We start from the raw sequence: 15,872 nt of genomic DNA on the forward strand, positions 1-15,872 counted from the left end.
GACCCAGGAATCTGTTGTTGTTTCTGACCAAATAAGGAAAAAATAGATGAGTCTACCTACTCTCCCTTGATTTCTGGCATCAGCACTCTTTTGGTTTTGATTGAGATGAGTCCTTTCTAGGCCCCATGTCTGATGCGTTTCTGGACCTGACAGACCTTCCTCTGTTACTGAAGTCTCTTCTTCTGTCCCGATTTCTGAATCCTCTATTGAAAGAGGAAGCATTAGGGAGGGACTTCCTTGAAATGGGACAAAAAAACGGTCTCTTCTGACTCTTTGGTTTGTGGAAGGGTTTTTCCCTTTCCAGACTCTAAGCTTTCCATCAGTTTATCTAGCGAAGACCCAAACAGACGGCCAGGTTCAAACGGCATAGAGATTAACGATTTTTTTTTTTATGCCAAATCTGCCGACCATGCCTTCAACCATAAAGCTCTTCTGCCCACTGTTGACAGAGCCATGGTTCTTGCCCCCAATTTCAAGGTATCAATCGCTACATAACATAAAAAATCTGTGGCCAATTTTATGGGATACATCATGTCCAGAAGGTCGTCTCTTGAGGTACCTGCATCTATTTCTTCTTCCAAATTATTACACCAGAATTTTAGAGATCTTGAAACTGACACTGCCGACAACGCTGGCTTACAAATACTTGAGCCAGCAATGTAAGACCTTCTAAAAGCACACTCAGCTCTACGATCCATATTGTCTTTAATGGGCGATTGTTCTACCGGAATAGTGGTTCGTTTCGAAAGTCTGGCTATGGACACATCAACTTTAGGATCTAACGGAAACATAGACTTAAAACGTTTGGAAATGTCTGTTTTTTTCTCCGGATCTTGCCACTCCTTCTCCATTAATTAGTGGTTAAAGGACACCTTTATAGCAAAGTGGAACAAATTTTCATACGCTATTCGGTGCGTGTATGGTGGGAAAAGAGCCGACCGATATTGGCAGAAGACTTGGATCGGTTGATCCAATTGGGCTGATTGGTCTGGACGGAAAATTTTGATTGGGTGCCTTTGAAGGCACCCAAACATCGGCCATTGTTAGTGCAGAATCATCAGCTACAGGTAGAATTCTATTGTTTCTACCTGTTTCTACAGTGTGTATTGAAACGAACAAGTTTTCTTGGAAATAACTTTTCCACGAAAGATAGTAATTGTTACGTATATGGCCACCTTTACACTGCATTTTTTCCTGGTCATAAAATACACTGTGTGCTTTATTTGTGTCATTTATGGTACCAGTATTAAATGTATGTTTGCAAATGCAAGGAGTCTGACTGGTAAAATGGGAGAGCTGGAGGTGCTGGTGCTGAAGGGAAAATATGATGTGATTGGTGTGGCCGAAACATGGCTGAATGAGTCACATGACTGGGCAGTTAATATCAGTGGCTATACTTTGTTTCTGAGGGACAGAGGCAATAGAAAAGGAGGAGGGGTATGTCTGTTTGTTAGGCAGAATTTAAAAGCTTATATAAAGGAGGAGGTTATGTTAGAAAATGAGGGGGCAGAAGTCTTATGGGTGGAGTTTTTCACCAATTGTAAAGAGTCCAGCAAATTAATTGTAGGTATATGCTATAGACCCCCTAATGTAAGTGACGAGGAGGAGGCTAAGCTCCTGATGCAAATAGAAAAGGCTGCTAGTTTGGGTATAGTAATGATAATGGGGGATTTTAATTATTTAATTATTGACTGGAGCAACAGTACTGCCAGATCAGTTAATGGGAACACGTTTATAAACTTGTTGCATGACAATTTTATGGCACAGGTTGTTGAGGAGCCTACCAGAAAAAATGCTATTCTGGATCTAGTGATCTCAAATGACCCAGAACCTATAGCAAATGTGCAAGTCATTGAACCCCTGGGTAATAGTGACTATAATGTTATATAATTTAATGTCTGGTGCAAAAAACAAATATATACTGCGGCAACAAAAACCATGAGTTTTGGAAAAGCTAATTTTAGTGGCTTGAGGGCTGCCCTACAGAGCATTAATTGGGACATTAAGTTTTCAGCTAAAACACAGAACAGAAATGGTTGTCATTTAAAATGATATTAAATCATTACTGTTCTCCATTTATTCCCTTAAGGAGTAAATGTAGAAGCTCCAAGAATCATGTGGCTTAATACAGAAGTAAAGAAGTTAATAGGAAAGAAGAGAAAGGCATTTAATAACTACAAATCTGTTGGGACAGAAGCTGCATTTAATGAATACAAAGACTGTAATGAATGTTGTAAATCAGCAATCCAGAAGGCATAGAAAGGAAATGAAGAGTTAATTGCGGTGGAGGTGAAAACTAACCCTAAAAAGTTTTATTAAATATATTAATAGTAAAAAGATGCAGGTTGAGAGTGTTGCTCCATTAAATAACGGTACCAGTATGGTTGTAACAGATACAGAAAAGGCAAATGTGCTAAATCAGTTCTTTTCATCAGTGTATACAATAGAGGAGTCTGAGTTCCCAGGCTCACTTTATAGCTGCATTAAAGGAAAACTATACCCCCAAAATGAATACTTAAGCAACAGATAGTTTACATCAAATTGAATGACATATTAAAGAATCTTACCAAACTGGAATATATATTTACATAAATATTACCCTTTTACATCTCTTGCCTTGAAGCACCATTTCGTAACTCTATCTGTGCTGCCTCAGAGATCACCTGACCAGAAATACTACAACACTAACTGTAACAGGAAGAAGTGAGGAAGCAAAAGGCAGATCTCTGTCTGTTAATTGGCTCATGTGACCTTACATGTGGTTTGTATGTGTGCACAGTGAATCTTACGATCTCAGGGGGCGGCCCTTATTTTTTAAAATGGCAATTTTCTATTTATGATTACCCAATGGCACATACTACTAAAAAAGTATATTATTATGATAAAGGTTCATTTACATGAAGCAGGGTTTTACACATGAGCTGTTTTACTCAGTATCTTTTAATAGAGACCTACATTGTTTGGGGGGTATAGTTTTCCTTTAACGGCTCAGCTCAATCTAGTCAGTGGCTGACTCAGGATATGATTCATAAAGCTTTAATAAAAATTTATGTAAACAAGGCTCCAGGGTCTGATGGCATACACCCCTGGGTTCTAAGAGAGCTTAGTTCAGTTTTACACCAGCCCCTATTTCTGCTTTTCTCAGATTCACTTTCATCTTGTATGGTGCCTATGGGTTGGAGAAAAGATGATGTTAAAAAGGGATTACGATCTCAGCCTGGTAATTATAGGCCAGTAAATTTGGCATCTGTGGTGGGCAAAGTATTTGAAGGCTTGTTAAGGGACCACATTCAACATTTTATCTTAGTCAATGGCATTATGAGCAGCAATCAGCATGGCTTTATGAAGGATAGGTCATGTCAGACAAATTTGATTGTTTTTTATGATGAGATAAGTAAGATGCTGGACAGTGGGGGCCAGTAGATGTGATCTATTTGGATTTTGCCAAAGCATTTGATACTGTGCCCCACAAACGGCTGCTCTCTAAACTAAGGTCTGTTGGGCTTAATGAAGTCGTTTGCACATGGATAGGAAACTGGCTACAGGATCGGGTACAGAGGGTGGTTGTTAATGGGACATTCTCTGCTTGGAGTAAGGTTCTTAGTGGGGTCCCTCAGGGCTCGGTATTGGGTCCACTTTTATTTAACTTGTTCATTAATGACTATGGGGAGGGTATTGTAAGTAATGTATCAGTGTTTGCAGATGACACAAAACTATCCAGCCCAATTAATTCCATCCAGGATGTGGCATCCTTGCAACATGATCTTGACAACCTGGCAATCTGGGCAGCTAAGTGGCAAATGAGAGTCAATGTTGATAAATGTAAAGTCATGCACCTGGGATGTAAGAATATCCAAGCCACTTATACCCTTAATGGGACTGCACTAGGCAAATCCATTATGGAAAAGGACCAGATAAAAAAAATAAAAACTAAAAGGTTGAACTTGATGGACGTGTGTCTTTTTTCAACCTTACTTACTATGTTACTATGTTATTTGTACTAAAGCCAACTCCCTCCCATGGAAACTTGCCTTCTACAGATACTGACATCCAATGGGAAAAAACAGAATGCCTGAAAGTGGCTGTTAAGTGGGACCCAGATTCTGTAAGTGGCTTGTTTATCAAGGGTTGCACTATGCAAGAATTGGGTCCCATTCTTAAAGCACCCACGTCTGTTCTAAATGAAGAAAATGTAGATAAAATAGAGATGACTGTTAAGTGCTGTGTCTGTGTCATTATTTCTCTTGTACATTTAGTTTCTCTACTTTGATTTTTTATTTGTGCACTTCCTCAGTGTCTAGGCTACAAACACATCGGAGAGTGTAATGAACACAGGTAACCTAGAACATTGCGTCTCAAGTGTTTCCACGTTTTCATTTGGAAATCAGAGCTAATAAAATGTTATCGAGAGCTGCACAGAGATACGCAAAGTCTCATTTGGCATTGGGCAAAGTGTAATATTTGGATGCAGTCGCCTTGTTTTTTTTACCCAGAATGCAGGGTTCTTCTTCCCAGAATCATAGAGTTATTGCTGGAATCCATTTAAAATTCCGATCTGTTTCACCTCTAACCACTTTGACTATAAATTCTGGGGTCAGAGTCAGATTTTGATGCACAGGTTCATGCGTGATAAATTTGCCTTTTAAAATAGCTGACTCTGACACAAAGCTGCATGTGGAGAGACTGATTGCTGTAATTCTTTTTGTTTTTGGTACCGAATTTTTGATTAATCCTGTAATTTTTCCTGCATTTACAAATGGGAAAAACACCCAAAATCTGAAAGCTTCAATTAGAGAAATATTTTACAGTTGGAAAAGGGCAATTTATTTCTAAATGACCTTGACAGATTTTAGATAGTAAAGTTTTTTTTTTTAATGAATCAAAGTTTATTGGGGTTAAAATAATTAGTAGAATCCCTGATTTTTAGTGCTAAAAAATGCAAATCAGGTGAATGTTTGTAAATCGGCCCCTTAGAGTAATACAGTGTCTTGTATTGCAGCTTTGAGTTTGAAAGGCACAGTAATCTTTGTATGGACTTTGTCAGTTTTCCTGAACTCTTAACTGACTTGTTCTTTGATGGGTGGGGTGTTTGCTGACATTGTAGAATTACTAGAAAGCACAGCTCATGCATAAAGTTAATTAGAGACACCACAGAGTTTTGCATATTTCAATAAAACTTTACTCTCTAAGAAAACACCTTATTAGCTTTCCGTCTTTATGAACCCCCCCCCCTCCGAAGGAAGCAGTACAGATTTTGTATGCAGCCAGATGATGTACATATCTGTGTGTGGCCCTCCTAATGTGCTGTAATCAACTGGGCCCCTCTGGGCAAGTAATACTTTTACAGCATGTGCCTAACCTGTATTAATACAGTAACTGGCTGACTAGCTTTAACACTATGTACAGAAATATGGCACCTTATAGTTCCTTAACCCATGTGTTTTGTGTGTTCCCATGGTGGTTTTCATGTTTTGGCATAATATTCTATTTTGAACTGTATGGGAGATATTTACTAAAACATAAATTTATTTCAGCTTTTTATTAAGACAAAGTCGACCTCCCATCCAAGCATATAAATCATTTATCAATAATTCTTCTCAAAAAAGTCAGAGCGAAAAAACATTGCTACAAATCGAGCGTTAATTCAAATCGTATGACTTTTTCGTATTGACGTTCCGAAAACTCGACTCGATGAAAACCAGATCCCATACCTGTGTTTGAAATTCTATAAGTAATTTAAACATTCTGCTGGGAAGCCAGTGTGGGAATGAGTTGATGCAGCAATTAACTTTGCTGCCGACTTTGGTGAAACTATATATATATATATATATATATATATATATAGATATAGATATATATATATAATACACAGAATTATATTCTTATAAATGGTGAGTTCTGATGTCATCAGTTATAAACGGTGAGTTCTGATGTCATGTCTGTCACATGACTCACTGAAACTTGTGTATTATAATAAATAAAGTACCCCCAGTTGTAAAATATGAGGATATTAGAAGTTACCTCAGAGTTCCATGACCTGTATAAAAACACTCGGCCTTCTGCCTCGTATTTTTATATGATCATAAAACTCCTTGGTAACTTATAATATCCTTATATTTTACAAGAGGGGGTACTTTATTCACTATATATATTTATAGGTATGGGATCCGTTATCCAGAAAGTACAGAATTAGAGATGATTTCCTTTTTCCCTATAATAATAAAACTGTACTTTGTACTTTATCCAAACTAAGATATAATTAATCCTTATTGGAAGCAAAACCAGCATATTGTGTTTATTTACTATTCACATGATTTTATAGATATGAAGATCCAAATTAGGGAAAGATCCGTTATGCGGAAAACCCCAGGTCCCGAACATTCTGAATATCAGGTCCCATACCTGTATATATAGAATAGAATTCCTATATTACTTTAATTTGTATTTTTTTTTTTATAACTCATGTCCTCACCTTCTGCTTTTTTAAATTATACAGTGAAATTAGCACATTAGTAACTTCCTCCAGGCCTAAATGCAACATTATAACTCTAGCGTGCAACCAGCCGATACCTTCTTCATAAGCTCAGTTGACCGTAGCCTTTTGTTTGTAGTTATATTCTAAACCATCACCATGTTTGCTCTCTCGTTCGTCGGTTGTGTGTGATTCATGCTTGGGCTATAGCGTGCCTGTTCATGATGTTCACTTGCCAGTAGAACTGGTTGCTCAGGACTATATCATGTGACTGCTTTCATGGTTACAGGTGCTTGACATAGAGAAAAGAGTTTTATATGCAGTCATGCAATAACATGGACCTGCTGTCAGAACTGCTAGGAAGGTTGTGTGCCTGTGTCTATAAACTACATTCTATGTACCTCAGTTTCATGCACAATTGTGGTAGCTGGGATCTTTTATAACACTATATTCTTATTTTAACTCCATTTTGTTTTGCCTCTGGGGCTATTTCTGACTTTGCGGATATTACAATACTGAATTACTATTTTAATGGGGAGCAAGACTAGACTGACTGGAAGTTTTTATGCATTATTTTTATCTAATGTGATTTCTATCTTTATACAATACGTTACACATTTCAGTGAATCATGTCATACAATTGAAATCATTAATCCTTGTAAACAATGACATCACTAAGCCCCATTTCTGTATTTTACAGATTATTCATGGCTCTTGTATATTATTATTTATTTGATAATGCCAACTCACTGCAAATTACTTTCCTTTGATTCATTTACAAGAAAAATCAGTAATCATGGTTATTTCCAGCGTGGGCTGATCTGGATTCAAGTACATTAAAGAGTTATTGTAGCACCGGATAAGAGTAAATGAAATTCAAGCACTAAACACAAAAGTAATGTCTCTGTTCCGTATTAGATTGTTTACCAAATTTGCAAACTAAAGTGTGTTGTCACGAGAGGAGGCACTTGGTTGGGGAGTGGACTATGAATTGTAGCTCAGTTTTGTTGGATAGGAAACTGTCTCTCCTGCATGGCTCAGTAGACCACCACATCAAGGGTTGCCATCTGTCTGATTTTGACCCCGACAGCCCGGTTTTTTGAAGGGCTGTCCTGGTCAAAACTAGCTGTCCAGTTTTCCAAATTAGGAAGACGGTGCAGGATTTCTTATGATTGACGTGTCGATCGGCCAACCACCGATTCCCATGTCATAGCTGTGCCCTTGACATTGTGACCCACCCCTGCCATATCACAGACTCGCCCTCATTACATTGAGGCTCCCCCCCCGCCCGGAGTTCCACAGGTGGCAACCCTAACCACATCTGTATAGACACATTCCAGCTATATATCCCTATTTATACTACTTCTTCTGTGTTTTCATGCATACACACATAGATGGTTCAGAAAATGTCTGATTTTAGACCAATAAGATACATAGATTTCTTGCATGTTCAATAAACACAAGTCTAATGGGGTGCAGATCATCATTCTGAAACGATAAAGAAGGGAACACTAAGTTCTGACCAGTGAGTATACTTTTCATAGTTTCTCTAAACTCAGCTCTGAACATGGACCAGGACTGTGCACTGTGCAGGAGAATCAACCTTGAACCTGAAGTAGGCCTTCCGGCAATCTGCAGGGCCATAGATATGGAAATAAAAGCAATTTTTATTGAAAAAAAAAGTAGGGGATCCATAGAAAAGTTGAATGAAATAAAGATAAAATAACAAAATAGGCTTTATCCTATAAAAGTGCCCCAGAGCTTTTTGTACTTTTATACTATGGCCTGTTTAACACCCAATTCCAACATTACGGGTGAGTTGGTTTACTACCTATCTTGTGTTTTCATGAAGTCTTTATTTGGTGTCAAAACTGAAGGTCCCTCGCATAGAAAGTACCCGGTTTGCATGACTGTCCACTGGTTGCAGTGTAATCCAAGCTTTCAAGATTGTACCAGGAATGGGTCACAATAAACTGTCTGCCCCCTTGTAATATACCTGGAATATATTTGTTATATAAAGATTTTTTTCTCTCTTTATACTGAGTTGTAAGGGAGTTGTGGTTTATAGTTTAATTGCGGTTCTAAACTATTCTATTTGAAAAATACCACACCCAGAAATTATAAGACAGCATTCCAGGAAAATTCCGAGTTGGGACTCTGATGTCCTTTCCTTCATTTCATCATAACATAGGTCCTGACCACACCTCACTTTATTTGACACATTTGTTTGGTGATTTATATGCGATCATCAAGTTTTTCATGTCAGTCTGGGCTTCAGCTCAACAAGCGCAGAAGCCAGAGTTTGGTGTCACTGATCCTAGAAATAACTGATGAGCTTTTGAACCCAGAGACACACAATTACAAAAATCTAATTATAAATTCTCTGGTGAGATGCTACTTTGTACTAGAAGTTTATACCGCAACTGATACCGAACTGATTCATTTGATCACCAAACAACAGAAGTTGAAGCAGATCCAAAACCACCCACATATTTTATGCTGCAATTCATTCCAAGGAGGCTGAGATACCAATAACCCAATGAGTTCTGCATGGGTTCATGCAAAGGCTACAGCACAAACCGTTTTAGCTGTATCTCAGGATCTAGATCACTAGATTATTACCTTGTGTAAGCCTACATTTTCCTATTCATACTTATTCACCCTTAGTTTTTTGAAAAAATATGGTACATGAAAAATGACAGCAAGCTAGCTGTGAAGAACTTCCCATTGTCATCGCTAGAAAGCATGGGCAATAATCAGTAGGTTAATGGGTGAGCAATGGTGTTTCTTATTGGTATCATCGGGAACAGATCCATGGCTAGTAGTGCAAAGTTGCTGCTTTTTGGCAAAGTGATTACTTCATTTTACTTTGGATGACTTGATCTGCTAAAACTTTATGTACATTTACGGTGAAAAAAACAATGTTTGTCTGGGTATTTCTCCTTCCATCACTGGTCAGAGCTTCTTGTTCTGGGCACATGTACAGTCAACATAATGGCAACTTCGAACACAACTACAAGATGATGACTGGTGAACAGTTGAAGGTTTAGTCGGCATAGAACTTATGTATCCAAAACATTTATAAGCTATGTGTGATCATCTCTTTGACATGGCTGGAAACCTTATTTAACTTTTTATTTGTTGTTATCTTTTTTTAGTTATGGAATTCATGGCAGCCACAACATCTATCTCTGATACTGACATGGAGTTTGATAAAAATGTCCCTCGCATATGTGGAGTCTGCGGGGACAAAGCTACTGGTTTCCACTTCAATGCCATGACATGTGAGGGCTGTAAAGGATTTTTCAGGTGAGCTAAATATTAATGAAATTATTTATTTATATTTATTGTTATTTTTCCTTTAGTATTGTAATATACAAGGTACAATTCCCCCCCCCCCCCTATTGGCTACAGAGGGAGTTTTAATATACAGGTTACAGAACTCTGAGTTATCACCTACTCACCTCATTCTTTTCTGCATTCATAATGCCTACTTTTTGATTCTGAGGGAAACTCCAATATTATCTGTAAAAGTTCTGAATTTAAAATGGATATTAAACAAAACATTTGCTATTCAATTATACTTCAATAATACCTGTACTTCATACAATGTATAGTAGACAGAATATTAGGCTGTGTGTTGAAGTAAATGTGTAGATCAGTCTTTTTTAGACCTCTTCTGCTGCTCATAACCAGCATCCAGGTTTTACCCGTTTTAAACCTTACTTCTGATGTTACCAAAATATATCTTCACAGAAAAACGAATAATAATAACTGAATGCAATATTTTGTTAAATGTGGACATACTCTTGTGTAGATTTAGCAGTAGCTACAGCCAAGAATGGGAAGTGAATACTCTCAAACTTCATCAGCTTTTGAAGTAGAATCTAGAATTAAAATCAGAGGGAGCATTATTGCTTTTTAAATTGGTATGTCTGCTTTTATTGCTCACTACATGCATTGGAATAAAAGCCTGGTGCTGATTATATCTGACACCATATTAAGAACCATGCACGAACTGTACGTGTGTGTGTATATATATATATATATATATATATATATATATATATATATATATACTCAAATAGAAATGATGGACAGCACTCGCAGTTATCATTCAAACTTTGTATTAAAGAGTAAAAATTACATCACCATAAATGTGCACATTCATAGCAGCGACATCCAATTACTTTAAGCACAATAGAGTTCCTTATAAAAATAAATACAGATCATAATCTTTATTGCAGCCATGAGAGTGAAGTGTATTTAATTTGTTTATCCACCACTGTTCTCTCTGCTTTAATTTTAATTCCTGATCACCTCCTCTTTTCCACGGAGGTATCATTTCCAGTACCATAAACTGTAACTGGTCACTAGTGTGTCCCTGTTCTTTAACATGCCTGGAAAGTGGTAGTGCCAAATTGCCAGATTTTATGGTAGATTTATGTTGGGAGATTCGCGATTTAACTTTCTGAACAGTTTCCCCAACATATAGTTTACCACATGGGCATACAATCACATACACCACAAATTGTGACAAACAGGTGTGGTAGCCCCTGATTTATATAAAAGGGTAATATGTAAAGGGTAATCAGATAACTCATGCTCAATAAGCATTATAAAATAGAGAAGAAATATACAGTAGGACTATTTTTGAACCAAGGCCTATAGCACATTGATTTCAAACACTCATTTTTGAAGCACTTTATGGGGCAAATTCACTAAGATCCGCAGTTGCGCCAGCGACAGCTTCGCCGCACTTCGCCAGGCGTATTTTTGCCAGCGCTACACAAATTCACTAAAATGCGAATTTGCGCTCAGGGAGGCGAATGGTAGCGAAGTTGCGCTAGCGTTAATTCGTCAAGCAAATCGAATTTACGCTAGCGATGCCTCATTTGAATACGGCGCCAAGTTCAATGAACGTATATGTAGCAGCAAATACATTACACTACACAAGCCTGGGAAAGCTTCATAAAATAAAATAGAGTTGTTATTTTGCCCTATACATGTGCCCACTGTATAGTTTAGGTGCCATATGTTAGGAAATGTAGGGGGCAAGGAGGGTGCCCCCAAAAAAAATGTATGATTTTTTTCAGCCTATCACCCTTAAAAATGGAAAAGACGCCAGCGTTTTCTGGGACTTAGAAAAAATTTCAACTATTTTGGGACTTAGAAAATTTTTCAACTTTTTTTTTTTTTAATACTCCTTTCTACTCTATTGCACTTCGCCTGCTCTAACCCGCGAAGTAAACTCTGGCGAAGGAGGTCACGTTCAGAAAAAGACCAATGTTAGTAAATTTGCATATTTTCGCCCCCTTCGCCAGAGTGCAACTTCGCCAGCGTTAGGGTGCAAAGTTGCGCTAGGCTATCATCATCGCTGGCGAATTTTCGCCAGGGTGACTGATAGTAAATTTGCGAAGTTGCGAAATGACTTAGTCACTTCGCCCTGTAGAGAATTTGCCCCTATGTATATATTTGGAGAATATAAATATATGCGTGTGTGTGTTCAGAAATGCATCACATGAAGTAATCCTTAACCCAACTAGCTAGACATCAATTAAACTTGCCCTTGATAGTGGCTCATTTACTAGTTAGAGAGGCAGGGAGCATAGTAACATAGTAATTTAGGTTAGGCAAATAAAAACCCATTTGAAGCCTCTCCAATTTGCTTCAGAGGAGGAAAAAAGTCCTTCCTGACTCCAAGATGACAATCAGATCAGTCGCTGGATCAACTTGTACTATGAGCTATCTCCCATAACCCTGTATTCCCTTACTTGCTAAAAAGCCATCCAACCCCTTCTTAAAGCTATCTAATGTATCAGCCTGTACAACTGATTCAGGGAGAGAATTCCACATCTTCACACCTCTCATAAAAAAATTTTTTTTTTTAGCCAAACCTCCTTTCTTCTAATTGGAATGTGTGCCCTCTTGTCAACTAGAAGCATTAAAGCATTAGAGAGGTTATATATCTCCCCCTTATATATTTATATATAGTTATCCTATCACCCTCTTATATATGTCCCTATATATGTCTTGTGTTCTGACATGGTGTGACAGAATTCAACAAAACTTTCCAAGGACTATCCTCTCATCCAGGAGTAGGTCACCTTTTGTGCAAAACATCAGGTCTCTGCATGCAGTATTGTTTCATATACTGTTGATTGGGTCATGGATGGCAAAATAACTTTTTTTAAGGCCCATCTTCTTATCCAGGAGCTGGTCAACAATTGCTTCTTGTTCATAAAACATTGGGCTGTTAGTCTACCATACAACTCTGATTTCTGCATTCCATAAAGTATGGACAACAAAATATGTACCTAGGAGTTTTCAAAGCCAATGAACTTCACAGGTCTGATGATTTATCCAACAAGATTTCTCCAATATTAAGGATGTGCAGTCTTATTGGACAGATTTTCATGCATGGGATTTCAGCATAAACGTATGTCAGACTGAATCACAGCAAATTAAAAATATCAGAAATTGTTTGTCTCTATTTAGAAATGACTGGAATGTTTGAAACATTTCTTAGCAAGTTCCCCTAAATATATTGATATTAATTTGCTCTGAAGGCAGCTAGCCTTTACTGTTCCCCCAACAGCATGCAAGATTAATGGAAATGGACTTGGCATGAGAATGTAACCCTAATCCCTTTCTCAGTAAGCTTGATACTGGATCATGTATACCTGAAAACATGGATGAATACAGTGTGTCCACTCCCCGGCCTCCTTAACCCATTCTTCCAAGATGTTACAGTTGACCTGAGAATTTCAGTCCGCACGGGCATTCATCAAAATCTTCAGAGCATTTGCACATATGCGGCTTCAAGTGAAGCTGTGCACACGCAGTGACATTCCCCAGGCTGGCCTCCCTTCAGGTTGACAGCTCTGTATATGTGTGTATATACAGTATATATATAACAACAGAGGTTGCGGCACTCACAGGATACTCAAATCCTGTGGGTGCCGCAACCTCTTTTGTTATTTTATATACTCTTTGCTGCACCCAGTTACAACCTTTGCCAACAGTGTGCACCTTTGTGATCAATAAAATATAGTATAGTATATATATATAGAGAGAGAGAGAGAGAGCGAGTTGGAAAACAAATAATATATCTCAATATTTTTAAAGATGGTTGGAAAGCAAATAATATATTCCACTATTTGTAATAAAGGTATGACACGCAGAGGTTGCTTTTTTCCAGTGGATTTTATTTGTGAGATTAACAATGTGCTCTATGGCAGAATAAAGTCTTACCATTTTTTTGCTTCATAACAGCATAAGTGTTTTTTTCTAGAGGTTAAAATTGAAGTTTAAATTGTGTACTGTTGGCATTTTGTCTTGTAAGATGCAGCATCCCCACTGATTCTGTTTTGCCCTAAAATATTTTCTGGATAGAGGAAATGGAAGGAAACTGGAGAACATGCAGGTGCAATGCCTGAGATGTGCTGCAGTCAGTGAGAAGGCCTGTACTGTAGATGGGCTGGGTCACCCATAGGGACACCACATTATCAGAATTTTTTTTGTGTTGCTATATAATTCCTTTCAAAAAGGTCAGTTACTTTTATACAGGTATGTGTTTGCACACATAGAACAACGGGCTCCTAGCAGAAAGTTGGGTAGCTTTTTTTCCACAAACATAGGCCCAAATAAAAATATTTCTGTTCTACCCTAACACCAGCCCTACTATATTGTAATAGCTCTCTATTTAATGTCTTTGTCCACATTTTTACATAGATTTGCATATATATATATATATATATATATATATATATATATATATATATATATATATATATACTGTAGATAGCTGCCGTAATCATGCTTTATTCCAAAAATTATGTGAGTCCCTCCAAAAATGATATTGAACCAATAAATTAAAAAATTAGAATATATTTATTACATATTGACATATCAAACAGAGACCTAATGCGTTTCATGCCTGTTGGGGCACTTACTCATAGGCTCAAACTGCTTCTTCAGAGTGGAATGAAAATCACCTCTCAAATACTGTATATTCCAGTTTTAAGGATTTGTTATTTGAGATTCACATTAAGGCTTGTAACATACAAGGACCAAATGCAAATACCTATTATCCCTGTTAATGTATGTACCTTGCAGGAAGTGGCCTGCAACACCTGACAATACAAAGTTTTTTGTATGTATTTAAATATAATGCCCTGTTCCATTAACTGGGAAACATTGTGTGTTTACTTTAGAAGCTCTAATATAGTTTACATAAATGATCTACTATATATCCATGGGGATTGCCATAGCAAATAGAACCATTGCAGAATACAATAGTTTGAGTAGAAAAACTAAATGCGGGGGTCAAAAGTCATCCACTCCCTACAACTGAAATAGAAAGAAAGAAATATTCTATTTGCTGGTGCTGGGCAAATAGATATAATCTATAAATGCAAACAAAAAAGACTTTGTTGGCCCATAAATAATTACAGTATGTGTTGTTGCTTTGTTTATGAGATATTTGCCCAACCTGTATGGTTGTGGATTTCTATTACCCCTATTGTTCTTTATAATTAGGTAGGTGAGTACAGGTATCAACTGCTGGAATTCAGAAAGTGTTTTTTTCATTTGTGGAATATGGTTAGAAGGTCCTATGCCATTTTATATTAATTTTAAGTCATTATGAAGAACCTGCTTTATCTTTATACCATATGTGATCCCCATCCAGTGGCTCATGAGCAACGTTGCTCTCCAACCCATTAGATGATGCTCCCAGTGGCCTCAAAGACAGAGCGACTGCACCAATGAGGCTAGTTGAGAAACTCACCTCAGGTGGCAGTCCCGCAGGTTACCACAGGACAGCAAAAAAAAACACTCCTAGTAAATTTAAGAGCCGAATTTCTGGTTTACAAACCAAAACTACAGCTCTTCTAATACAGAAAGCGGAAGTGAGCTGTCTGCACTAGCAACGGGACTCCCCGGACCCCCTCCAGCACCAAAAAGCAGGTGCTTATTTTTCAATTCCTGGCTTGAAGGCAAGATTTAGATAAACCAAGCATTTAGTTTGCTGTCACTCCACATAGGGCTACAAATATCCAATCACAGCCTTTTTGAAACCCCAGGAACTTTTTGCATGCTTGTGTTCTTCAATTTCTTTACATTCAAATTAGGCTCACGCAGGGCCGCCATTAGAAATCACGGGGCCCTGTACAACAACATTTTCGGGGCCCCCTGGGTCCCAACTACCCTGGCGCCCAAGCCCTGCCTCAGACCCCATCCACTCCACATCACAGTTAAAAGACCACACAGACATCAGCGCTAAAAAAGCTATAGATGGTCAGGCCCCCCTTATATGTTTAAAAAAAAGCATTGGCGCCAGGGCCGCCCATAAAAGTTTTTTTAAAAAAAGCATTGGTGCCAAATGACTTCAATTCCG

At 37.8% G+C, this 15,872-nt stretch overlaps 1 protein-coding gene across 1 annotated transcript in view; it reads left to right on the forward strand.

Annotated features, from left to right (window-relative positions):
• The window catches only part of vdr.L (vitamin D receptor L homeolog), a 70,419-nt gene that overhangs the window by 38,825 nt on the left and 15,722 nt on the right, over window positions 1–15,872 (forward strand). Inside the window, exon 2 of the mRNA XM_018247519.2 lies at window positions 9,631–9,781. Coding sequence (XP_018103008.1) covers window positions 9,633–9,781 — 149 coding nt within the window. The 5' untranslated portion in view covers window positions 9,631–9,632. The remainder of the gene's footprint in view (window positions 1–9,630; window positions 9,782–15,872) is intronic.

The sequence above is a fragment of the Xenopus laevis genome, chromosome 2L (assembly GCF_017654675.1).
Source record: "Xenopus laevis strain J_2021 chromosome 2L, Xenopus_laevis_v10.1, whole genome shotgun sequence".
NCBI classification, from domain to species: Eukaryota; Metazoa; Chordata; class Amphibia; order Anura; family Pipidae; genus Xenopus; species Xenopus laevis.